Here is a 27199-nt window from a genome sequence, read left to right as displayed (position 1 = left end):
GCTTCTTGCTGTACACTGAGTACACCAATCATTATATCACTGGGAAACCATTATTTGTTGTAGGATTAAATCAATTCTAAACTAGATTTAACCATTGTCTCCTCAGTTCCACTTAGTACCTTGTTTCAAGTTCTGGCCCATCACATCTCCTCGTAGGATCAGATCAATCATACTGAATCGTGCTAAATTAGATAAATGTGGTGTGTTCTTCTTTTTTAGAATATAATGGTTCTCTGGGAGCAGGTTTCTCAAGGGAGGTTCTCTGGGAGCAGCCTTAGTTTCCATTCAAAGTAATAATCACTTCAAACGCAGCCAGGAGTTTAAATCCTAAAATCCTTGAGATTCAGCCCCCAGCTCCCTCCCAATGTCTCCAGCCAGCACAAAGGTGGAATATGGAATGAATCTGTCTCCGCCTCTGAGAGTAGGCTTTTGTCTCTGGCCCTGAGAGCTTCTTTCTTATGTGCTGTACACTGAGTACACCAATCATTATATCACCGGGAAACCATTATTTGTTATAGGATTAAATCAATGCAAAACTAGATTTAACCATTGTCTCCTCAATTCCACTTAGTGCCTTGTTTCAAGTTCTGGCCCATCACATCTCCTCTTAGGATCAGATCAATCATACTGAACTGTGCTGAATTAGATAATTATTGTCTCTATCAACTCTAATGACTTAACACTTTGTAAGGATTCCAACATTTTATTTCTTGCCTTCTCAGTGGATGGGGAGGAAAGGATGCCTTCTCAGAGGAAGGAAGAAAGAAAATTTGGAGCTAAAAGTAAAAGTAAAAAGCACTTTCCAACTTTCCACATACACATACACACATATGTGTGTGTGTATGTATATATATATATATATATATACATACACACACACATACACACAATCACTTGGTGATAACATGTGGGAGGAAGGCACTATCATCAAGGTCCATCAAGAACAGTTTCTCTAGAAAAATGAACTTTTAGCTAGAATTTGAATTTCAATAGAAATTAGATAGAAGTAGAATTTGAAGGAAGCCAGGGGGCCAGGATGAGTTCCAGGGTTAGGGTTAGGGTTCCAGGGCTGGAGAACAACCCTTCCCCATAAATAAATACCTAAAAAATATGAACAGGCACATGTCTATAGAAGAAACCCAAACTATCAACAACCAAATGAAAAACTTGCAGATTACTGAGAGGAAGTGAAATGCAAATTGCCACAGCTCTGGGATTCTACCTCATCTCTCTCAGTTTGGCGAGGATGAAGGAAAACCAGAATTATTGAATAGGCTGCAATAAAAGGGGCAGCCCCTCCCCACAACTAGTTCACCAGAAAACTGGATGGCCTCTAAGGTCTCGGGGCCATCCTGTGGCCAGCTCTCATTGTCTGGATAAAACCAGCCATCCATCCAGGAGCCTTTACTCAGCCAGCCTCATTTCCTCAGATGAAAACCAGGATATTGTGGGTGTCCTCAAGGGGAATTAACTAAAGACCTGCATGTCTTCCTGTGTCCTCCCTGTGTGAGGGAGTCCATTCCTAGGGTTAGTATGTCATTTAACGGTCCCCTTTTGATGTGAAGCTTTAGGTGCCTCAAACCCATCCCCCACAAAAAGCTGATCATTGTGAGTTGAAGACAAACAGCTTGCACAGGACCTGGGTTCTCCCCTAATAGAACTTCCTGTGTGCCTTTCAGTGTAGCTAGAGTAAAGCTTTACTTGACAGTCCTGAGGCTGACTAGGAAACCACAGAGAGTGGGCCTGAAAGAGGCTGGTGAAGGGCGAAGACCTTCGCCTCTCTCCCTTTTCAGAGATAAGTAGCTCCCTTGTCACTTCCTGTCATGCATTGTAAGTGGTTAGGGAGGAGTTCCTTCAGGGAAACCAGAGCAGCCTTGCTCAGGGAAGCCTGCTTAGAGTGCTTGGCTCCAGTTCAAGGGGGAAGAACCTTGGCCCGTGAGACCCGAGTGGACTCCCCATTCCGGAGTGCCCCATGGTGTGGTGTTGCCTCTTTGTCCATCGCCAGGTATGTGTAAGGCGGCTCAGCTGGGCTTGGGCGGGGAAAGGAGGGACTCCTGAGCCCCAGAGGGTACGGCCAAGGGCCACTCAGAGGATGGATAGTGGGAACTAAAACCTGGTTTCTTCAGGAACCACTTCTGGAAATCGTTCCCTCTGCCAGGAAACTGAAATGGACACTCTCAAGGGCATCCTCCCTTCCAGCTGATAATGTTGAAAAAAGAGAATGAGATTAAGGGGGGGGGGGGGGGGGGGGAAAGATCACTTAAGTTGAGGGAAAACTGGCCATCATTGAAATGATGATTTAATTGGGAATACTATTCTAACCCTCAATCCATGGCAACCTTTGCTGTGAATCAACTGCTGGTAGCAAAGCATCTCTTGCCTCTTCATATCACACTTTCCCCCTGCATCTGGTGTTGACCACAATGCTATTTCAAAGAGTTCTTCTCTCCCTCTGAACTTGAACTTGACTAAAATGCTTGGCAGAGATTAAAATCTGAGACAGTTGGGGAGCTTTCTGGGGGTCCCCTTAAAGTCTGTCTGTTGGTTTCACATGAGCTTTTGAGATGAGCAGGACAGAGCTTCATGTGGAGGGACCAGAAGCTTGACCTAAATCCTAGTTTATTGATTCATTTTTAAAAAATCAACTAACAAGCATCTATTTTTCTGTCACTTTCTTCTCTCCCCAATTGAAAAAAGAAAAGAAAAAGCTCTTCTTACAAATATACATATATACGTAGCCAAGCTAAGCAAATTCCCATGTTGTCCATGTCCCAAAATGTCTGATCTCTACCTGGCTGGGGAGTTAGTAGGAAGAAGGGGCCGGGAAGGTTTGTTTTCACATAGGATAGAAAGGGATATGTTCCCTTCATTTGCCTTTTTGCTTTCATTTTTTAACTGTTATAACTGCAGCAAGGCGGTCCATGTGAAATTTGAGGGCGGCTTTTGTGCTTTTATATGTTAGAATTACATTTTCTGTGACTCATTTTGGTAGCCATTATCATACAGATCTACTGTTGGTCCCTTGCCCCCTCCTCCAAGTGTGGAAAAAAGCCTGGAAGCGCCCTTTCCTGTGAGTGATGTGATTTCTTTTCCCATACGTCCTGTTTCACTCACTCAAAAAAGTTCGCTGCTCCCTTTCTGTGGAATTATTTTTTTTTAATTTCTGAATGATTTTTCTTTCAGAAAGTCAGTATGGCATAGTAGAACTCTGCACTGAAAGTCAGGGATACTTGAGTTCAGTGCCTACTCCAGAGTGGTTTGGGACAGGTTACTTGGGCATTGGGTGGTGCAGTGGATAGAGCACCGACAGTGGCGTCACGGGGACCCGTGTTCATATCTAGCCTCAGACGCTAGTTGTGTGACCCTGGGCAAGTCACTGTTTGCCTCAGTTTCCTCATCTGTAAAATGACCTGGAGAATGACAAAGCACTCCAGATCTTTGTCGAGAAAACCCCAGATGGGGTCGAGGAGAGTAGGACACGATCGAAACGCTACAACTTAATTTCTCTTTGCTGAATTTGGTTTCTTAATCTTAAGACAAGAAAGGTTGAGTTCAATGATCTCTTAAAATCCCTTTCTGTTCTTAGACTGTGACCCTATGACTTACCACTGCCTCGTTGAATCATTGATGTGGGCTTCCAAGTTCATGACTTATGGGGGGCATCATGGTGAAATCTAAGCTCTTACAGGGCAGGGCCTGGCTTTTGCCTCTTTTTGTAGCTCTAGCACTTAACACAGGGCTTGACGTACAATCAATTAAGTGTTACAGTTAAGAAAAAGTGGCCATGTTATGTTATGTTGTGTCAAACACAAAGATGAGATCGCTGTCCCTGGGGGTCATATATCGACTTAGAAAACGGCAAATTATTATTTTCTTTGTTTTATTGTATTTTTATTTATTTTGCTAAATATTCCCCGATTACATTTAATCTGGTTCAGCTGCATTTGAGTCCTCAGGGTCTAGTTGACAAGAGGGCCAGTTTGGGAGGCAGGATGACCTGGCTTCCTACTGTACCTGTGAAATCTGCCAGGGGTGGGGTGGTGACTGTGTCCTTATCTATGAAATGGAGGTGTCAGTGTCTCTTATCCCCAGGATGATCGGCCTAATTTTCAGTGGGCTTATTATCGCATAAAATCAGCACATTATTTTTATTTGAATTCAACCCCTACTCAATATTCACTGTGTTGGGCACTGGGATGGACATGGGGAAGGCCTTTTCTCTACTCAAGCCACGGGGCCCAAGGACTTTGGAGCCCAATACCTGGGGTCACTTCCTCCCTATATAAGAGTGGCCACATTTCTTCACCTCTGTGAAGCGTTAAATCTGACTCCATGGTTCTATGAATATGATGCACAGCTTCAATCTCAGGTCAAAGTTGGCTCCATCCCTTGCCATATTCTCTCCTTATGGTTAGGGGCCAGCATTCCCTGCACTGTGCCAATATATGCTTTCTGTGATTTGTTTCATAATAAACATTTAGAAAAATTATCATCCATTAGAGAGGTTAATGGAAAATTTGATTTTCCTTTGACCCCTTTCTTAGGGAAAAGTCTTAACTTCACCTGGAAGAAGAAGGTGGAAGAATATAACAAAGATCGGGGTGGGGGAAAGCTTTGCAGCCACGAGTCCTCTCAGGGGCCCTGGGCAAATTATTTGCATTCTCAACCTTAGGGGATTTCCCCCTTGTATAATAATGAAAAAAGATAGACAGGCGGACCAGAAGGGACCTCTCAGGCCATCAGCCTAGCCCCTGGACTTTAGAGATGAAGAATTTTGTTATTCTTGTATCTTTAGTTATGAGCACTAGTGCCTGGCACATAGTAGGAGCTTCATAAATGTTTATTGTCTTAAGCCTTCATTTTATAGAAAATTAGGGCCCAGGAGATTATCACCCTTCCCAAGGTCACAGAGAGGGAAGCATGAGAGATGAGATTTGAACCTTGTTTCTTAGCCTCACAAACCAGAGAGTTTTCCATCGCGTCGTAATAATCATCATTACTAATTATGAAAGTAAATATTTAGCAATTGTTGGATCTTATTTTTCCAACCTTTATAAAGGTATGTAGTGTGATCAGAACCATGGCTTTGGGGAAAAAGCCAGCCCCAGAGGCAGCAAGGTTTGCCCTAGATGCAGATTGGTTATGTGGCCCATATATATCTTCTGAGATATATCTTAGGATTCCTGGGATCATGGGCTCATTTAAAGCCAACCAGCCCATCTTACTCATGAGGAAGCTGAGGCACTTGAGACCTGGCTGGCAGAATACATCATTGTGCTTACATGTGTACACACATGTGTACACATAAATAGAATACAAGAAAGGGAATGGTGGAATCCAGTAAAAGTACTTAAGAAAACATGGAGAAAGGGAAGCCACTGCTGTGATTCACAGCCTTGATTTAGTGGCAGACCGTAGCTATTTTTAGAAACAGGTTGGGGAAACAGGCAAAATGGGGGACTGGAAAAAGGAAAGCCCACTCAGAGCAAAGAGGTCATTTTTTGTTTCAAAGGCAAAATGGCAATCGCTTTGCCTCCCTATGGACCTTCTGCCACCATGATGTTTTCAAGTCAGACTTGGAAGCCAACCTGTATTCAGTCTATAGAGTGGGCAGTGGTGGGGACCAAGGTGGTGAAGCGTTTAGGGGGCTGTCACCCGTCTGCTGAAGTCATTGTGATGAGGGACAGGAGGAACCTTATTAGGAACTCCTGAGAAATGTGGTGCTCAGTAGTGGGAAGGTTCTCAGCCACAGTTGTGATTAAAGAGGGGAGAAATTTGTGTCAGAGTCTTCAAGGCTTCTAGTAGATGGTTCCCCAATTTTCTTTTAATAGGAGGCATTGATCTGATTTCCACCCCTCCCCCCCAGTTCTATTCCCTACTTTTCTTCCAAGCTTGACGTTTCCTTATTATTCCATATAGTTTGTTGTAAAGGAAAAAAACACTCACCTGGGACTTAAAACCCAGTTCTGTCACTTCCTACTTGGGTCCCTTGAGGTCTTTGAAAATTATCATTTCTATCTGTAAAATGGCAGTGATAATACTCCCATGTCTCACCCCAAAGGGCTGTCAAGAAACTCAAGGGAGATCTTGAATATAAAATGTTTTGTAACTGACAAGGTTAAGGCCACACATTCTTCTTTCTATTCACAAATACAAGAAATTGGGGAAATCATTTCTGCTCTCCAAGTCTCAGTTTCCTCATCCATATAAGCAAAGAGGTTTTGTCCAAGATCTCATCCATCTCTGATGTTTAATGACCCACAATTCCCCTTTCTGTCATTCTCTTTTGCTCTAGTCCACTGAAGTGCCTCAGTTCTACTTTCAGCTCTGGTATGCTTATTTTTTTTCTGGGACTCAGTGTCCTCATTTGTAAAACATGGGAAGCTGGACTAAGAGACTTTCAAGGTCCCTATCGACTCTAACCCTGAGATCTGATGTTCCTCCATGGCAGATCCCTAACTAAGTCTGGACTCCGTACTTTCTGGCGATACCGGCTTTGTAGATCCCAGCAGAGGTTAAGATCTCTCTCAAGAATGTTCGTCAGTAGGATTGGGTGGGGTAAGCAGATCCTAGCCTTGACCCACCTGGCAAAGAACAGATCATTTGTCAGCCTTCTCTCACTAGAAGATCTAATTTACTCAATAGTCTACAAATGAGTTTGGAACTCCCCACTGTATAAAATACAAAGAAAAATCTTTTCTCTCATCCTTGGTGTCTGCCCTTAAACTGTCATCCTATTTCTTTTCTCTTCTTCAGTCCTCGAAAGACTTCTAGGCTCCCTGTATTGCTTGTGTCCATTTCTCCTTTCTCCTCTTCCTATCTCTTCTTAATCCCTTCCATTCATGTTCACATCTCCACTATTATCCTGAAAATGCTCTTTTCAAAGCTTACAAGTTATTGGTATCAGGCCCAATGGTCTTTGAGGCGTCATCTCATTCTCTTCATTTATTCATCATTATCTTCATCTCATTACTATACTCCCCTTTTTGGATGTCCTCTGGACTCTGGGAGTCTACCCCTTTCAAGTTATCATCTGATATCTATGTTTTCTGTCCATTTCTTTTTTTAATTAAATTTTATTTTTAAAAATTCTGACTTTAAATGTCAAATAAAAATGAAAATTTCTGTTTACCATAAAACCAAACACGAAGATTGTGCACAAAACTGTAGATCTCTGTAATGTATCGCCTGGTTTTTAGGTAAATAAGAAATTCAGCATGTAACTTTCAAAGCTGTTCTGCTTTTCTACACTTCTCTCTGGACTGCCTTCTGTACTCATCCTGATGCCTCAGTGATTCTTTTTTTTTCCCTCTATCCTTTCTTTTTTCTTCCTTCTTTTCTCCCTTCTTTTCTTCCCTCTTTTTTCTCCTTCCTTTTTCTTTCCCTTTCCTATTGTTCCCTTCCTTCCCCCTCCTTTTTCCTTTTCTTTCCTTTCTTTCTTTCTTTCTCCTTGCCTTCTTCCCTCTGCCCTTCCCTCCCTCCCTTTGTTCCTTTCTTCCTTCTTTCCTTTCCTACTCTTTATCTCACTTACTTCACTTTTGGGGGGGAAATTAAAAAGGAAAACAAAGTAATTTTGATTAATATGCACAGTCAAGGAAAACAAATTGCCATGTCGTCCATGTCTAAAAATGAATGCCTAATTGTATATGCTGAGTTCACCTTTCTGAAGAGAGATGGGAGGTACGCTTCATCACTAGTCCTGTGGAATCATGGTTCGCTATTGTGTTGAACACAGTTCTTCTTAAGTCTTACTTAGTTGTTTTTATTTCTAATCTTGTTTTCATTGTTTGATGAAATCATTCCTTTGGTCCTGCTTACTTCAGACTGCCTCATTTCATACAAGTCTTCCCAGCTTTCTCTGAAATCCAAGTTTTTCTGAAACCTCCTTCTTCATCAAATTTTTACAGTGTGATGATATTCTATTGTACCATTCATGTACCAAGACTTTTCAGTCTTTTCAGTACCATAATTGGTACTGAAATTGGAACATAATTGGTCCATAATGGAATGGTTTGCCATTTCCTTCTCCAGTCCATTTTATGGATGAGGAAACCGAGTCACAGAGGGTCATGTGACATGCCCAGGGTCACTACAACTATTAAATGTCTAAGGTCAGATTTGAACTCAAATCCTTCTCATTTCAGACCTGGTGCTCTGTCCACTGTACAACCTAGCTGCCCTAATTGACGGCTTTCCTCCCCCACCTTAGTTTCCAATTGTTAACTGTAATCAAAAGCTGCTGAAATATGTTCTCATAAATATATATATATATATATACACAAATATGTGTGTATGTGTATACACACACAGACACACACACACACACACATTTACTGCCTTCTTTGGTCTTTTTGGAGAATAGACCAAATAATGGTATAGAAGATAGAAGGCTCTATGTTAACTCAGGAATATATGAGTTCAAATACTGCTTCAGACTTTTAAAGCTAGATGACTATAGTTCTCTAAATGGAGAAATCAGTTAACGCCTACTTTCCTGGTTGTTGTGTGGATCAGATGAGAAGCATTTTGTAAACTTAACACGCTAGCTATTATTAGCTATTATCATCTAGTGATTTCATGGCATCCAGTGCTATAATTCCACCTGACAATTAGATATTTCTAATTGATTGACCTTCAAACTTAATGAGTCCAAAATTAAACTCCTCTCCCCTGACTCGAATGCTTTTCTCCCAACTTCCCTTCCCAGCGATGGTACCACCATCCTCCCAGACTCTTGTAAACTCTCTGTCAACTTTGACTTTTCCCTCTTTCACTCCTTATATCAGTGCAGTTGCCAAATCCTGTCATCTAAGTTTATAATAAATCACCAAATATAAAAACTAGTAAGCTTACACAGGTGGGAAGACAATTCCACTTTGGAATAGTTTTTTGCTGTCAGGAAGTTTTTCCTTATGTAAAAAAAATTGGGGGCCTAGATGAATAAGGACAAATGCAAATTGGTAACTCTCTGATCAGATCCTAAATTATGAAGTTGGCTACCTCTCATCCATTCGCACCCCCCACACTTTCTAGCAATATATCTTGTCTCTTGCACACAACTGTAAGTAACTGAGTTGAGTGATAGGTTACAGGTTACATATCGAGGAGGGGATAAGAAAAGGACTTTGGTTGTTTTCACCAGTCCCAAATACAGGATTCTCCTTCCAGGATTTTCCAAGTTCAGGGGTCCTCTCTTCAAGGGGAGAAGTCTGGAAGAGTTTTGCAGGTTAAGCAAACTTCTCATTTGGATTATACTTTCTCTTTTTTCTTTCTTTCTCTTTCTTTCTCTCTTTCTTTCTCTTTCTCTCTCTCTTTTTCTTTCTTTCTCTTTCTCTCTCCTTTCTCTTTTTCTCTCTTTCTCTCTTTTTCTTTCTTTCTCTTTCTCTCTCCTTTCTCTTTTTCTCTCTTTCTCTCTCTCTTTTTCTCTATCTTTTTCTTTCTCTCTTTCTTTCTCTCTTCCTTTTTCTTTCCCTCTTTCTTCCTTTCTCTTTCTTTCTCTCTTTCTTCCTTTCTTTCTCTTTCTCTCTCTTTTCTTTCTTTCTTTCTCTCTTTCTTTCCTTTTTTCTTTCTTTCTTTCTTTCTTTCTTTCTTTCTTTCTTTCTTTCTTTCTTTCCATTTTACCAACCCTAAAGGATTCCATATGAATTCTAGCAATTATTATAATTCATTTGGGACCAGTGAAGATAGAATGCGTGATCTTTTGCTGAGGAAGGCTGGTAATATTGTTAAGATGTGCTTCTCTATTCTTAGTCTTAGAGACTCTTTGTACTTCAATAGCTCATTGTTTTGAAAGGCAGTCAGGAAGTTCTGTGAATGCCCAGGGTCACCCTTGGGATTCTCTCCTGCTGTTCTGGCTGCACAGGTGGGAAGAAGATTCCTCATCAGTACATTTGGAGCTTGATGCTCCAGGGACCGGTGATTCAGTTGGGGAGCTCTCTGTTCACTTTCTCCTTTCTCTGCTCCCCTCTTGGTCCTCCTGTTTTACATCAGCATCCCTGCTCTGAGGAGCCACAGGGAAAAGAAGGGAACTTGTGTTATTTTTGTTCAGTGCCGAGGCAGCTTGGAGAAAATGCGCGTCCAAGGGAGTGTTAACGGAAACTCTGCTGCTGCTGGAAAATGATGGCTGGGACTTCTTGATTTCCAATAGGAATTCAAGGAATGGGAAAGAGAAATTAGAGGACAATAGCAGGAGGTGAAGGATCTTTGAATTTTTTTTTTCTTGGCAAAACTTCTAAAGTTACGTGCTGGTTTAGGTACGTGCTGTGTGTCCTGGGGACAATCAGGGCATTTGCAGGGAAATCCTAGTTACTAACTGTTCCCATCTAGAGGAAGTCTAGGGAAAAAAAAGGATTTGGGCACATCTCATTTTATCAGCAGTGGGATTAGCTAGCCAGAGTCACAGATAATAGAGAGCTCCGAGACATCTTGTTTTATCAGTTAGTGGTAGGAGTAGCTGACAAGGGTCACAGATTATAGAGGATCTCCATATCAGCAGATATAGAAGGCAAGGGAGTCATCCCAGAGACCCGCCAAGATGGTTCTATGTTGGCCAGTTATCAGCAGGAAGTAAAGGGGCTGGGAAATTATTGCTTACTCTTCTGCCAACTAGTGAGGGTGAAGTATTCCCCAAGAGTGGGCAAGAGAAAGGCCAGGAAGAAAACTGCCATCTAACTGACAGCAGATAGCAGTGATCAAAAGTGGTGTATCCAGTCGCATCCTTTCCCAGAACCCTTTGTTCCTGCCATGTATTATCAGTAATGGGGAGGAGCACTTGAGACCAGCATCCTAGAAATGTTTCCATTATATTCTGAATGTAATTTGTCCAAAGGTCCCTCCTCTTTATTCTCTCCAGAGTTTGTTTATAGAGCCCCACCCCAAAACCGTAAGCTCCTCAGTGGCAGACCCTGTCATTCTCCCTCTGGCCACTAACATGTCTTGACTCTTAATGACATCTCTGAGTTCTTCTTTTTGTGGACAATGGAGAGCCGGGCTCAGACCTCTCCCTAGGGAGAACTTAGTGTCTCTTCTGTATCTCGGAAGTCCTTCAGTTCTTCCTTTTCTGTCACAGTCTCTTTCCTTCCTGCTTCCTGACCCTCACAGTTCCTGAAGCCCCCTTTGATTTCCTCAGTCTTTTGGTTTTTCCTGTTCTTTTTTCTTTTCAGTATAATTCTGAATTATACTTACCAACACATACGAAAATGGCCACATACTAGCTTGTTTATGTGTTCTGAGGTGTCAGTCAGTCAATAAGCATTTATTAGATACCTACAGTGTGCCAGGCACTATGCTGAAGCGACAGACATTGTCTGCCTGCCATTGAGGAGCTACCAGTCTTGTGGGGGAGAAAACATGCAAACAGCTCTGTACAAACAAGCTCTAGACTGAATAAAAAGGAAGGGCCTTTGGGCAAATTGCATTCAGAATATAATGGAAAGAAAGATTCCTGGGAAGTGAATGCTGCTCTCAAGTATCTCTACCCATTACTGGTTATTCATGGCAGGAACAAAGAGTCCCGGAGAAGGATGCAATAGGAATCACCATTTTTCATCCCTGTTGCCTGCTGTCTGTTAGCTAGCATGTCTGCTACATGCTGGATGCTGTGCTAAGAACATGAAGGCAAAAAATAAAGGACTGAGCATTTATTATGCCCTTACTATGTTCTAGATACTAGGCAAAGGATATAAAGGCAAAAAAAAAAAAGAATTGAGCATTTATTATGCATTTACTATGTGCTAAATGCTGTAATAAAAATATAAAAGCAAAAAAAATGAAGGATTGGGTGTTATGTGCTTACTATTTGCTAGATATTGTGCTAAGCCCTAAAAATATAGAGGAAAAAAAGAAATGATTGTTTAAGTGCTTATTATATGCCAACACCGTGCTAAGTGCTAAAGAATACAGACAAGGAAAGTTTAGATAATCCTTGCTCTCAAGGAAGCCATTCTCTAATTAAGAGAAACAGCGTGTAAAAGAAAATTCAGGAACAGGATTGATGGAGACATCTAAGACATAGCTGCAGCAGGGCAGCTGGCAAGGCCTCCGGGTTCTAACAGTGCCAGGGGTCTACAAAGCATGGAGGCAAGGCAAATGGGAGAGCCTAGTGGTTGCCTTTCTCACTAGAAAGAAGATATCAATCTCTACAAGCCACATGCAAAGACAACTCAAATGTGTTTATGGGAAGAGGGATAAAGGATGGTGGCAAAGAGGGTAGTACGCTCCCTGTAACATGTGACAATGTCTTTACCTCTTAGCCACCCCTGCCAGATTCTGTAGAGAAGATCCTTAAAAGAGAAAATCAGTATCTGCCTGAAATTTACTGATTTATATTTCCTAATAAAAATTACATTTCCTAGTGAAAATTCAAGAGGTACCAGCATAGATATAGAATTAGAAAACATCTTGGTGGTGATCTATCCAGGGGCTTTTTTAATGTCATGGACTCCTTGGCCAGGCTGATGAACCCTGGGTTCCCTTCCTGAGGGTATGTTTTTAAATTCATAAAAAAAATATGCAACATTATAAAGGCAATCAGTTGAATACATTTATCAAAAACTAAAAAATAAAACAAAAGAAAGTTTATAGATCTTGCAGCAGAAGAGTTTAACTCAGGAAGAGGTGAATAGGCTTGTGTGTGTGTTTGTGTGTGTATAGCTTTATAATTTATAAAATATTTGTCTCACACCAACCTTATAAGATGGCAGTGCATTTATTTTTGTTATTCTTATTTTTCAAATCAAGAAACTGACCTGCCCGTGATCACACAAGTAGAATCTGAACCCTTGACCCCCGATTTGAAATCTAATTCTCTATCCTTGGTACCATAATGTCTCCCTTCTGAAGTCTCACAGTTTTCTTGGATCAACTATTGTCCATCTGTGTGGAGTGGGAAAATGGCAGTTCTCCATAAGATTAATCAGATCAGAAGATGGAAAGGGAAATGTGATAGAACAGTGGCTACAGTACAGGTTGCAGATACACAATCTCAGCTCACTAACTTCTGTCTTTTAGACAGTTCCTGACTTTCCTTGTTTTTAGAGGGCATAAATAGCAACAACAGATTTATTAGGAAGATCAAACAAGAACTTAGATGTGAGAAAGCTTTGAAAATTTGCAAGGGCTGTATGAAAGCATTGACGTTAATCCCCAAATCAATTTAGTTCATGTTTTTCAATCTCCCTGTGAGAGATTTCAGTTCCTCTGAAAAAGTTCCACCAAGAAAACAAACGCGTTAGAAAGACATTGTATCTAAGGCTGGAGACTCATTAATCCTACATCCCACCAACCTCATGCTGTGTCTGGGGCTTCACGGCATAAGAAGAACATTAATAAAGTAGGGAACATACAGGGAGTAACCGGAATGCTCAAGGGCATTGAGTCCATGTCATATGAAGATGGGTGACCACTTGTTGGAGACAGAACAGGAATTCTAGCTCAGTGGCCCCCTACCTCCCAGCTCTAAAATTCTGGATCTTGATAGACTCAGAGCTACGAAGTGAGAGTTAAGCCCTCTTTACTCACTTCCCTAAATAATCCAAACCAAGGCTGGAGTTATTGCCAGGTAGAAATGTGACAGTGAGAGGAATACGTTTGTGAAGCTGAACAAAGTCAATTGTCCAATAAATCCAATAATCCTTCTTTAATGATTGAGGACACCTGGATATCTGAAATTGAAATGAGTCTCAAAGTTTGGCCAATTAAAAAGGGCATGTTTTTCAACTGCTTGGGTTCAGATTGGCCTCCAGATGGCTGTCCCTTCCAAGTCTCTAAGCTACGCAAGACAACAAAATGACACTCACTGAGATGGCAGAAAGTAAGTCCCACAACAGAATACAAATTGTAATGAGATTAGCAAATGGAACGAGAAGTTGGCCATGTCTTTGGAAGGTTCAGGTGCCAAAAGAAATATGCTGGAGGTTAATCAGAGAAACAGAATTGGAAGTAGACTCGGTGACCATCTCAGTGACTCCCGAATCAAGTCTGCAGCATTTATTAAGCACCTACTATGTGCCAGGCACTGTGCTAAGCCCAGAGGATACAGAGAGAGCCAAAATCAGTTCCTGCCTTTCAAAGAGCTTACAGTCGAATGGGAAAGACAACCCTTAACATGCACACAACTGGTTAAGTTCGTATTATCCAGCCTGTAACTCTATAGTATCACAAACAAGTGACCCCCTAACCCTGCCTTGGAGACCTCCAGAGATGAGGGGAGCTCATAACCTCCTGTCCTTCTGACTTCTCTCTGGTCCAAGCTAAATTTCTACCTTGTACTAGAAGCCTTTTGCAATACCCCTTAATTCTAGTGCCTTCCCTTTCTAGATTATTTCTAACTTTAGATTTTATCTTATTAATTCTTATTTAATTATTCACGGAGGAGTTAATTATCTAATTATTAATTATATTAATTAACTGATTTCTAATTAGTAGAAATATTTGTACAGAGTTGTTTGCATATTGTCTTTCCCCCCCCCCCATTAGATTGTAAGCTCTTTGAGAGCATCTTTTACCTTTTTTTTGTATTTCCAGCACTCAGCGTAGTGCCCAACACCAATATGCCCTTAATAAGTAGTCTGAGTGACTAAACTCTACTTTTTTCCAAACAAGCTTCAGGTTGTTTCTGTTCTAGTTCTTTCCTCCCCAGTCAAGCAGAATAAGCTGAATCTCACTTTCTTAGGATTGCCCTTGAGGACAGCTTTTATTTCCTCCCAGGAAAGCTAATCATCACTAGTCCTTCCATTCTTTTTTTTATTATTATTATTTTATTTAATAGCCTTTTATTTACATAGTCCTTCCATTCTTGTCTCCCTGATTCCAAGCCAAGTGCTCTATCCCCTGTGCCACCTAGCTGCCCTTAATAAGAAGAAATAGCTAGCATTTATAGGACACCTACTATGTGCCAAACATCGTGCTAATTGCTTTGTGAATGTCATCTTCTTTGAACTTCACAATAACTCTGAGGGGTAAGTACTGTTATTCATTTTAGAGTTGAAGAAATTGAGACAAAGGCGAAATAATTTGTTTAAAGTCATACACCTAGTGTCTGTGGCTAGATTTGAATTCAGCTTTTCCTGACTCCAGGTGGCATTCTCTCTTTTGCCTCATCTCTCTGCCAACTCTTAATTAATTCACCAGAAAATATCCTTGATTCCCTTAGAACCTAGAATAAGAATCAATAACAAAAATGAGGGAGTAATAATTAAATGTCTGACTCCCTCCCTCGACTTAGGCTATATTTGTAATAAATTTCTATTAAATTTAATGAAACTGAATTAAATTTCCATTGCCTTAAGCCTCTCTCCTAGTACCAAGGTCCAGTACTCGCTCTTCTGGGGCCAGCATGTTGACAGTCTCCTTCCTAAGATTTGTATTAAGCTAAACTAAACAAACCAAAACCAAAACAAACAACAAAAACAGAATTGTTTAGAGAACCATCTTGATATTTAGGATTGGAAAGAAAGAGGTAGATTTTTTTGTTTATTTTTAGACATCATTTCCCAGTCTCTGCCCACCTCCTTTGTTGACATACTCTAGCTCCATTCTTTGTGGCCTAATCACTAATTACTAATTGCTAATATGAGAGAAGAGAGATTTTTATTTTGGTCTTTACTTATTTAAAGTCACAAAGTTTATGATTAGAAGGAGATCTCAGAGAGCATCTTCTCTATTCCTTTCAGCTGTTGTGTTTCCTTGTCTGTGCCTCCATGGATTGCTCTATTAGAATATAAACTCCTCCACGGCAGGAGCTGTTTCATGGTCTTTTCATTCTCAGCTCTTAGCACAGGCTGCTTGGAACAAAATTAGGTACGTTGATGGTTACTTGTTGAATCTGGATACTTGTTGAATAGAATTTTATAGAGGAGGAAACTGATCCCCCTGAGAAGTTGCCTAACTCAGTCAGCCTTAGTAAGCTCAAGTCACCAATCAGGGACTGTCAGCAGTTAACAGTTTGCAAAATTTGAACTTCATAAGAAAAAAAATTAAAATTGTATTCTGGAGGGTTTTGTTTTTAGATTTGATAATAGGAAAATCATTCCAGTAACGAGTTCTGTTAAGAAATAGCATGAGCTGGGGCCCGAGGTGGCAGGGCCTCCATCACTGGGGGTCTGGCTGGATGGCCATTCACGTGTTCTGCAAGGAGGATTCTTTCCTAGATGGACTCAGAGAGAGAGACCCCTTCCATTTCTCAAAGGCTGTGATTGACAAAACGTTTCTATAATTAACAAGGGACCGGCTAACATTCGTATCGTGTTTTCCCATTTGTGAATCCCCTTATCTCCTTAGAATGCCACCCAGAATCTCCATCTTTTAACATTTAATAAGAATAACCGGCATTTATATAGGTGTGCAGAATTTTGTACGTGTTATCTTGTTGGCTCGTACATAAAACCCTATGAGGTAGGTGCTATCGTGCCCATTTTACGAATCAGAAAACTGAGGATACATAGTATCCTTAAGGATGTCATGGTATCTATAAGGATACGTGGTATCTTGGGTAACGGTTCCTGAAACGATACTTAGTTTCCTGGCTACTGTCTTCATCAGAGGGGGGGATATTCTCTCTCACTCCTCCCTTGCTCACTTCTTCCCTCTCCCTTTCTCCCTAGTCTAAAATCAACAGTCCATGATCCTCAACATGGATTTGAAAAGCAATCTGCAGCAACAGGGAGGGGGAGGGAAGGGGGGGAATCACAGTCAGACTCATCCAGGAAACAGATTCTACTAGCCTGGCTTTCCGCTCCCTCCCCAAACCTGCTAGACTCCCCTCCCAAAAAAGGGAAGGAAGGAGGTTAAATAAAGATAACGTACCCATCCTCAAACAAAGCATCGGGAATCCTTTCAGCTCCCTCTGCATGCGCACCCATTTCCTGTGGCTAAAATTAGCCCTTTTAGGAATTTCATTTTTAATGTATTACCACCGGGGCTGCAACAATGATGGCGGCTCAGAACCTTCCCATGGGGGAAGGAGGAGAAGGGGAGAGATTCTTTCCAACCATGTTGGGATGGAGGACAACAGATTGGACTTGATAAAAATGGGATTTTTGTGCTTGGCAAAGGGAGAAAAGGAAAAGGGCAAACAATTGACTCATTTTATGAGTATTATGTTAAGTTATAGATAATATATATCATGTTCGATTACATATTATCGTATATTATTTTATATGAGTATTATGTTAAGTTAGATAATATATCATGTTCGATTAAATATTATCGTATATTATTTTGTATGAGTATTATGTTAGATTATAGATAATATATCATGTTAGATTACATATTACAATATATTATGTTAGATTATAGATGATATATATCATGTTAGATTAAATATTATAATATATTATGTTAGATTATATGAATATTAGATTATTATAATTATTATATTAGATTACAAGGATGTTAATATAATTATTACATTAGATTATATCAAATCTGAATTATGTCATTTGTCTTCCATATAGTGATACCACATGTCTCAAAGCTTTCCATATGTGTAGTTGAAAAAATTAAGAGACATGAAGCCGGGTTTCTGAGTTCAAATCTCCACATTATCACTCTCTGTGTGAAAGAGATCAAAGAGAGGTAAAGACAAGCAGGAAGAGCTTTGAAAAATCATGGATTGAATTTGTCATCTGCTTTTTTAAAAAGAAATCCAAGCTGCAGATAAGAGAGTCACAGTTTTTTATTTAATCCTATTTTTCTGTTCTTTGTGAATGGAAGTACTCATAATAAGCAGGTAGTGGGTAAGAATAGAGTCAGGAATTTGATTCCTGCCTTGGATCCTTATTACTAGCTGTGTGACATTGGTTATGTCACTTAATGTCTCATCCTCAGTTTCCCCATTTGTAAAATGGACAGGATAGTACCTACTTTCTAGGGTTTTGGGGAAAATTCAATGAGATAATGGGTATAAAACTTTGCACACTTAAAGTATAAGTAAATATGTAAATGATGGCTCTTTGAATTAAAAGCCAACCATGTTTGCTGGTGTTTGTAAAATATGATGAATAAAAAATGGTGCTGAAGGAATAAAAACATTTTTTTAAACAGACATCAAGAATAAAACTATTTTAATGAAATTTAAAAAAAAAAGTTTCCCCAGTGAAAAATAATAGACTTGCTGTGTGCCTGTGTGGGCCAATCACTTTCCTCTTAAAAAGTTGTACTAAGAAATCACTACTTTTCCTTCCAGTCCTGAATCTCTGATCCAACTGTACAGTGAGCATAGCTCCTCCTTGTAGCATGTTTACTTAGTTCGTTCTTAGTAGTCAGAGAATAAGCTTTTCGAGGTCAGCAACTGGGCCTGATTTAGCTTTGCCTTCCTAAGGAGCTTGGGACCAGGTCTTGTACGTGGTACTTGATAAGTGTCGAGTGAAAAACATTCCCATCTGTGGATCTCTCTGGTGGTTCTTTCATTTATCCATTTATTTTCATTTATCCCACAAATATTAAGCACCATCCAGAAAACGGTCCATCCTCTCAAGTTAGAGCCAAAGAGTGGAGGGTGTGGCGCGCCAGTTAAAGAACTGTCCCTTCTTTGGTAGGTAATAGGGAGCTAGTGAAGGTTATTAGGATCTTTTCTTGAACCTCGAGGATCATTTTGGCAGTTGACCATTTTCAGAGTGCCCACTATGTGCTAGATGCTGTCCTAGGCATTAGGGACACCAAAGCAATCAGTCAATCAACCAGAATTTATTATTGTGTGCCAGGTGCTGGGGACATGCAGGTGAAGGTGAATATCTCTGCCCTTCAGAATTCTCATGGGCAGGAAGTACAGGGCAGATGGGAATGGAGGAGCAGGGGCCATTTAGGCAGATTCTGCAATATTCCAGCGAGGAGATAAGAGTCTGAATTCAGCAGGGGGCATTTATTAAGTGCCTACTGTGTACCAGGAGCTATGCTAAGTTCTGGGGATACAAAGAAATGAGAAGGGGGAAGAGTTCTTACTCTCAGGCACTTACAGTCTTATGAAAATACAAAGTAAACTGCCTTTTCCCCCCAACTGGGAGCTGGAAGGAATTATGGGGTGATGTTGCTTGATGCAGTGAATGTCAACAGCCCTTGGGAAGGAAAAATCCTGCCATCCCCACCCCCACTTGGGCTCCAAGAGGACACTTTAAAGTATGCAGATGTACTGGAATTCTCCCTTGCACCGCTCTGGGTGGGGAGCATGCTCTGGCTCCCTTTCCCACCCCCACCCCCAGCCCCACCCAAGCCTGGTAGCCAGCCCAGACTTGCCATGGGGAGAGCCAAGATTTTATATTTTTGTTCATCCTGACAGAGATGATAACAGGGAAGGAGCGAGAACCATCCCACCTGCACCCTGGCCCCAACCTCAGCAATGAAACAAACCTTAGAAACGCACTGTGATTCTGAATGCAAAGTGCCCCCCCAAGCCAGCCCCCAAATGCCAACCCCGTCCAAGCTACATTATTGTGACTTAGGAAATTCCTGGGAGGGAAGCACGGAGCCCCTTGATCCCTTAAGCTCCCTAGATCTTATAAATGGATCAACATTGCCAGAATTCTTCAACTAAAGCTCTACCTTGAAAGAAAGAAAAGAAAAGAGAGAGAGAGAAAGAGAGAGAGAGAGGAAGGAAGGAAGGAAAGGAAGGAAGGAAGGAAAGGAAGGAAAGGAAGGAAAGCAAGGAAAGGAAGGAAAGGAAGGAAAGGAAGGGAAGGAAGGGAAGGAAGGGAAGGAAGGAAGGAAAGGAAGGGAAGGAAGGAAGGAAAGGAAGGAAGGAAGGAAGGAAAGGAAGGAAGGAAGGAAAGGAAGAAAGGAAAGGAAGGAAGGAAAGGAAGGAAGGAAAGGAAGGAAGGAAGGAAAGGAAGGAAAGGAAGGAAAGGAAGGAAGGAAAGGAAGGAAGGAAAGGAAGGAAGGAAAGGAAGGAAGGAAAGGAAGGAAGGAAAGGAAGGAAGGAAGGAAAGGAAAGATGCTTTTTATAAGACCAATACTTTTAATTAATTTATTTGTTGGCAGATCTGTAATTTTATGTACATCTCAGTACAGAACAGCACCATTTCAGAGAGAGGCTCAGGCCACAGAGAAGTTAGCAGATTTGCTGGGGGTCACACAGCCAGTATATGTCAGAGATGGGCCTGGAACTCAGGTCTTTCTCTCCATCACATCCTGATGCTTCTAGTTTGTAATATGAAGCAATCTACTTACTAATTCATTTCCTGACTAAGTCCCAAACAAGTATTAAGCACCTGCCTTCTGTATGAAGAAGTTCTGCATTTTCTTCTGTGTGACTTTTGATAGGAGGAGGGATAGCGGCACCAGAAGGATGGGGAAGCACTGACGGACAGAAGGACATTTCAGTGAATAAAATCCCTATTAATAGGGCTGTGTGTATGTGACCAGGGTGGGGGGTGACTCAAAGGGTTCTGGGAATGGTGAATAGTATACTTTGGCTGGAAAAATCAGATATTTAAAGAGAATACCTGAGAGGTCTGGAACAAAGATCAAAGAGGGCCTTGAATGACATTCTAAAGAGTTTGGCTTCTCCGTGGGGAGCAGGGAACCACTGAAGGTGTTTGAAAAGGGGACTTACTTCAGAGCCGCGCATAATTCAGGAGGGCAAGTTGACTTAGGTGGGAGAAAATGAAAACTGCAGTGAAAGGATGGGCAGCAGCCATTCTCCAGGGTAACCATCAGTCCATGGAGCTTAGTGGGTTCCTCAAATAATCAGGAAGGGAATAAGCGCCTTTACTGGACTCTGTGTGTGTATATGTGTGTCTGTCTGTCTCTTATATATATACACACACAAACATACGTGTATGCGCACCTAGTTGTCTCCCCCATTAGAATACAATATTCTCTAGGACAGAGGCTAGTTTTGCCTTTCTTTGTACCTCCAGGGCTTAGCACAGAGTCTAGCACATAGTAGATTTTTTGTACCTACAACCATGTTCTTGAATAGAATGCCAGCTCCTGGGCACGGGGACTCTCATCTGGGTTGGCAAATCGGCCTAGTGCCTGGCACTTAAGAAATGTTTATCACTTGATAGACTGACTGATCTATCCGTCAGTTAGGGGTAGCTGGGTGATGCAGTGGGCAGAGCACCAGCCCTGAGTCGGGAGGACCTGAGTTCTAATCTGACCTCGGTCACTTAACACTTCCTGGCTGTGTGACTTTGGGCAAGTCACTTAACCCCAGTTGCCTCAGCCAAAAAAAAAGAAATGTTTATCATTTGACTGATCACAATTCTGTTCTTGGGGCATCAGCCTCTCCGCCAGGATGTTCTGCCAGCCTAGTAGTGGGGCGAGGGCTGCGGGGGGTCCCCGAGCTCCCTCAGAAGAATCTCCTTTCATTAGCGGCCCCGTTGCCCAGGAAGGTGCCAGGAGTGAGCTGAAGGCCTCCCCCCTGCAGCGGGCCAGTGACAACGTTCTCACAGCCTCGGCTACGCGCAGTCTCCTGGCCCAGGATCAGCGATTCTCGCTCGGCTTTGAAACCTTGAGCAGAGGTTTTACCTGGGAAGCCCATTCTTGTCTCCCTGACTGGCGATAGCTGACCACAACTCTGGGATTCTTCATCCCGACTTCACAGAGCACGATGGAGCCGCCACGAAGGCGGCGTCCAGGAAGCTCAGCGCCCCCAAACCCTCAGAAGGCTTTGCCTCCCCCCACCCACCCACTAATTCTGGGCAGCTTGGGACACACACCTCTCTTTAAAGACATCTGCTGAACAAAAATGCAAACCCAGTCATGTCTGACAACTTTCCAGATATTCTGAAAAAGCAGCAGCCTCGGGACGGGTTTGTTATTGTTCCATCCTGGGCCTCCTCCAAGCCTGGCTCAGCTCACAGTCGTTTCCCTGCCAAGAGCTTCGCTGTGAGGCTGGCCGTTTCACAGAGCCTCTGTCTGTCCGTCCGTCCATCCAAGCCTCCCTTCCACAGTGCACGGGTCGGATGCTTTTCCTTTGTTCTAGAGCCTCTCAGGGTGGCAGCAACATGGAACCAGTAGGGAGAGCATTGGCCTTGGAGCTCCAGGACCTGGCTTCTCTCGCACTAGAGCAGGGACTGTTTGTATCTTTCTTTGTATCCCCAGCACATAGGGCAGTGCCTCACACCCAGTAGGGACTTAATTACTGCTTGTCTGGGTGATTCAAAGCCCACTTCGGGCTGTCCCCAAGCTGGACTTCTCTTGCTCTTTGCCTCCCACTCTAGGAGCCCCTCGTTTCTTGTCAGACGATCCTCGGGCCCGTCTTCTCAATAGTCTTTCCCACATCCCCCCATTAAGAGCCATTCTTAGTCGCTGTATAGTCGACTGCTCTGGGTGTGTAGTAACTTTGCATTTTTGCTGTACATATTTATGTATGTCCCCATTTAGAATGCAAACTCTAGTCATAGAAATTCTTCCATTGGTGGCGTTTGGTACTTGTATCCCCAGAGTCTGTACACAGTAGGTGCTTAGCAGATGCTTGTGGATCGATTAATTCCTTGTGTCACTTACTACATGAAGAGATCATGGTCTCTTTCAGAGCCTCAGTTTCCTGTAAATGTATAAAATAAGGAAGCGGGTGCTTCTAAACTCAAGTGCTTTAGATGTAATTCCTGGTCCTTAGAACCCTCCTAGGTGTGTGTGAGAGAGAGAGAGAGAGAGAGAGAGAGAGAGAGAGAGAGAAAAGAAAAAGAAAGAAAGAAAGAAGGGAGGGAAGGAGGAAAGAGAGAGAGAGAGGGAGGGAGGAGGGAGGAAGGGAGAAAAGAAAGAAAGAAAGAAAGAAAGAAAGAAAGAAAGAGGAAGGAAGGAAAGAAAGAAAGAAAGAGGAAGGAAGGAAAGAAAGAAAGAAAGAGGAAGGAAGGAAAGAAAGAAAGAAAGAGGAAGGAAGGAAAGAAAGAAAGAAAGAGGAAGGAAGGAAGGAAAGAAAGAAAGAGGAAGGAAGGAAAGAAAGAAAGAAAGAGGAAGGAAGGAAAGAAAGAAAGAAAGAGGAAGGAAGGAAAGAAAGAAAGAAAGAAAGAAAGAGGAAGGAAGGAAAGAAAGAAAGAAAGAAAGAGGAAGGAAGGAAAGAAAGAAAGAAAGAGGAAGGAAGGAAAGAAAGAAAGAAAGAGGAAGGAAGGAAAGAAAGAAAGAAAGAGGAAGGAAGGAAAGAAAGAAAGAAAGAAAGAGGAAGGAAGGAAAGAAAGAAAGAAAGAAAGAAAGAAAGAGGAAGGAAGGAAAGAAAGAAAGAAAGAGGAAGGAAGGAAAGAAAGAAAGAAAGAAAGAAAGAGGAAGGAAGGAAAGAAAGAAAGAGGAAGGAAGGAAAGAAAGAAAGAAAGAAAGAGGAAGGAAGGAAAGAAAGAAAGAAAGAAAGAGGAAGGAAGGAAAGAAGGAAGGGAGGGAGGGAGAGAGATGGAGATAGGGAGAGAAGAAGGGAGAGATAGGAAGACCCCCCAAAAAAAATGTTAAATGCCTCTTAACCTCCTTAACTTCATTGGTGCTCACCATATTCCACCCAAGGTGCTCTCTTTCCTGTCCTTTTCTCAATGACTTCATATTTGCTTTTTCCTTTATTTATTCAAGGGCCTCACAGCCTACTTGGGGCGGGGGCTACTTCAATTGTTTTCTTCTGATGGCCACACTCCTTTACCCTTACTAGGTGCTTGATAAATGCTTATTGAGTTGAAAGATATGTTCTTTGGGCCACTGCTGAGTGATTACAAATCTTAGACTGCCACAGGCCCTAAGTAATCAAACTTGGGGCCCCTCAAAGGTCACTAGAGAGAGATGGCATGGTGGTTACCCTTAGTGGTTATGACATATTTCTAGGGTTGACCTCTCTGAAAGAAAGAGTACAGGTCATATCAGTTACTATTTATTAGGCACCTATTGTATGCCAGGCTCTGAACAAAGGGCCGAGAAAGATCATTGATGAAACACTTCATTGGAAAGAGAGGAATGCCAGTCACATGGCAAGAGCAACGGAGAGCAGGGGGACCCTCATCCCCAGGAAATGGAAAGAGACCCCAGAAAGGCTTCTAGCATTGGGATGATCCTCCCCCCAAAGCATGATGCCCGGTATACATTGAGTGCTCCATGAATGCTTGTTGATTCACTGACTGACTTTCTGACTCCGGAGCTTACTCTTTCTCCACTCTACCATGACCATCTCGAATTTGTAGCCCACAACAATGCCATGAGTGGGTGCGATTATTATCCCCATTTCACAGATGAGGAAACTGAGGCAGACAGAACATAAGTCACTTGGCCAGAGTCACCCACAAGTGAGTATATGAGGAAGAATTTGAAGTCAGGTCTTGCCGACTCCCAGCCCAGGCTTTGCCCACTGTGCTCTATTGCGCCCCTGTGCCCTCTCATTACAGTCCATTAAATCCCTTCTTGCTAGTGGGGTTTTCCACCTGCCGCTGCATCCACAGGTCTCATCTCCCCAGAGAGCATCCTTCCTGAGGCTGGGAGCTGTGGAAATGTACAGCTATTCGTAATCAGCCCTCCCGCCCCAGTAATGAGAACTTGCTGCTCTTAATGAGATCTGGCTCCTATTAGGAGCCAATTACGGAAGTCTCTTATTAGTGTTCTTTGTCAAACTAAGAAAGAAAGGGAGAGATGGAGACAGAGACAGACATATGAGATAGAGGTGAAAGAGAGACAGAGACCTTGACAGAGACTGAGAGACAGAGACAGAGGTGAAAGAGAGACAGAGACAGTGACAGAGACTGAGAGACAGAGACAGAGGTGAAAGAGAGACAGAGACAGTGACAGAGACTGAGGTGAAAGAGAGATAGAGACAAGAGGTCAAAGAGAGACTTGGAGACAGAGAGGAGACAGAGGTGAAAGAAAGACAAAGACAGAGGTAAGAGAGAGACTTAGATACAGAGTTAGAGACAAAGAGAAGACAGACAGAGAATTGAGAGACAGATAGAGAAAGAGATGAAAGAAAGACTTAGAGGCAGATAGAGAGGAGAGAGATAGAGACTGAAAGAGAGACAGACAGAGACAGAAAGAGAGACTGGGAGAGATAAGAGACAGATAGAGATAAAGATTGAGAAAGAGCTCGCTGGATGGACAGATATGGCAGAGATTGTCCTAATCAATTCAAGCTAGGCAATTTGAAATTAAGCCCAACACTATCTCAGAGAAGAGCAAAAGTAACAAGTGAGGAAAAGCATTTTGGAAGCCCTGTTTAATAGAAACATTTGCCTTTGTCTGCTATGTTTAATGTTTCTTAGCCACGTGAGCCTCAGTTTCCTCATCTGTGAAATGGAAGCAATAGTACCTGCCGTATGTATTTCCCAGATTTGTCATTGGGACAGAGATACCTAGGTGAAAGAGAGACTCAGAGACAGACAGTGACAGAGATTGAGAGAAAGATGCAGTCAGAGACAGAAGTGAGAGATAGAGGTGAAAGAGAGATTTAGAGATAGAGAGGAGACAGACCGAGGTGAAAGAGAGACAGAGATAGAGGTAAGAGAGAGACTTAGATACAAATGTTCTGTAACTCTTACCCCACAGCCCACATGAGAAATGTCATCCCCATTGTGGTGATTTATGGGAGCCCTGATTAATGCCACGACTAAGTGGACGTTTCCTGACCATGTCGTCTGCCCTTTCCTGAGGAACGAGAGCAGGCAGTTGAATTGGGCCGGACAAGGAGAGGGCATGACGGGGCGTCTCCCTTGTTGGTGGGGAGTTGGTCCTTCAAGGCCACATCTGCAGGACTGAGTTAGCTCTAAGGATCTCTTCCTTTGACATGTGCCAGAAAACCTCATGTCCCACTAAGCCGATACCCCAAAGAGATCAAAGAAAGAGGAAAAGGACTGGTGTGCAGCTCTTTTGGGGTGGTCCCAAACTGGCAAACTGAGAGCCCCTGTATAGATAGAATTGTGCCGTAAAAAAAGCAGAAGAGGCAGATCAGAGGTAACTTGAAGATGTGACTGAACTGATGCAGCAGGCGAGGAGCAGAAGTTCAGCACTCACTCTGGCCAGAAACGGCTTTGGTAAGACAACCGGAACCCTGGGAAACTCAGACCGGTTCCTGTTCTAGAGGAGTGATGATGAAGGATATTACTGATCTCTTGAGAGAGAAGTGCTAGACTGAGGGTGAAGAATAAGACTGACATTTTGGACACATACAGAGAGAGAGAGAGAGAGAGAGAGAGAGAGAGAGAGAAGGAGGGAGATGATGTAGCTTTTGCTCCCTATAAAAATCCAGTTTAGATCTCATTTATTCATTCAGCCCATACTTACTGGTGCCTCCTTTGAATGAGACACTGTTAATGGCTGGAGATACGGGGCTGAAATGAATCTCACACATTGATATGAGGACTGGGCATGGGGGCGGGCACATCTGCTCAATACACCATGTGTCCCAAGGGTGTCAACATAAGATCCTTTGCAGCGTTACATTTGGCCATCTTCCTGTGTCAGCCTTAACTTACCCAGACTGGGCACTGGGAGATTTCTTTCCCGACAGCTTTTGTTTTCTCTGTCCCAATTAGTCTTTTGGTCTTTTATTGCTAATAACAACAGCTGTTATTTCTACAGCCCTTTTGGGTTGGCAAAAGTACTTGTGCAATGTCCTCTGACTCTCAGGATAACTTTATTGTGGTTCGGTTGTGTCCCTATGGACCATATCATGTCAATACCATCTATGGGTTTTTCCTGGCAAAGACGGTTCCTCGTCCAGTGGATTGAATAACTGACAAAAACTGTCTTGCCCGGGGTCACACAACTAACAAGTTTCTGAGGCGGGATCTGAATCCAGGCCTTCCTGACTCCGAGTGCAGAGCTTTGGACTTGGGAAACCAGGAATTAACCTTATTTATGTGGAATTGTATTTTTATTTTGCTATTATCATATTAATTTATATCATTGTAATATATTAATATACACCATGCTAATATTTATTTATATTATTGTGATATATCACTATGTAACATGATAATATTAATATAGGATTGCTACATATTTCCCCAATCAAATTTTAATTTTAGTGTTAAGCTTAATTTCTAATCGGCAGCTTGGTTAGTGTCAGGACAATTGTGTTATTTAATCACAATATTTTTTTTCTATTTAGTAACAAAGTGGGTAGGACGGAGGGTGTAGGTACTTCCCCTCTGGAAGAGAGAAGGAACTCTGCCTCTGGGATTAGGGGGAAGGAGGAGAGAGGGAGTGAGAAGGCCAAGTCTGGAGGCCTAGAGGAAAGTCGCTGAAAGGGCCCTCGCTCTTCTCCATGAAGTGGGAGGCTGGGTCATCTTGGAGACAGGAACAG

At 42.2% G+C, this 27199-nt stretch overlaps 1 protein-coding gene across 2 annotated transcripts in view; it reads left to right on the top strand.

The window, feature by feature from the left end:
- ARHGEF3 (Rho guanine nucleotide exchange factor 3) overlaps window positions 1–27199 on the top strand; it is a 240683-nt gene that overhangs the window by 97135 nt on the left and 116349 nt on the right. Inside the window, exon 1 of one of the 2 annotated variants that reach the window (XM_031952287.1) lies at window positions 1846–2005. The exons of the other annotated variant lie outside the window; for it this stretch is intronic. Within the exon in view, the coding sequence (XP_031808147.1) occupies window positions 1973–2005 (33 nt within the window). The 5' untranslated portion in view covers window positions 1846–1972. Of the gene's footprint in view, window positions 1–1845; window positions 2006–27199 lie in introns of those variants that run through there. 2 annotated transcript variants of the gene reach the window in all.

Source organism: Sarcophilus harrisii, chromosome 1 (genome assembly GCF_902635505.1).
Source record: "Sarcophilus harrisii chromosome 1, mSarHar1.11, whole genome shotgun sequence".
In the NCBI taxonomy this organism is placed as follows: Eukaryota; Metazoa; Chordata; class Mammalia; order Dasyuromorphia; family Dasyuridae; genus Sarcophilus; species Sarcophilus harrisii.
Note: the sequence above shows the minus strand (reverse complement) of the source record. Positions and strands in the feature narration are given on the sequence as shown.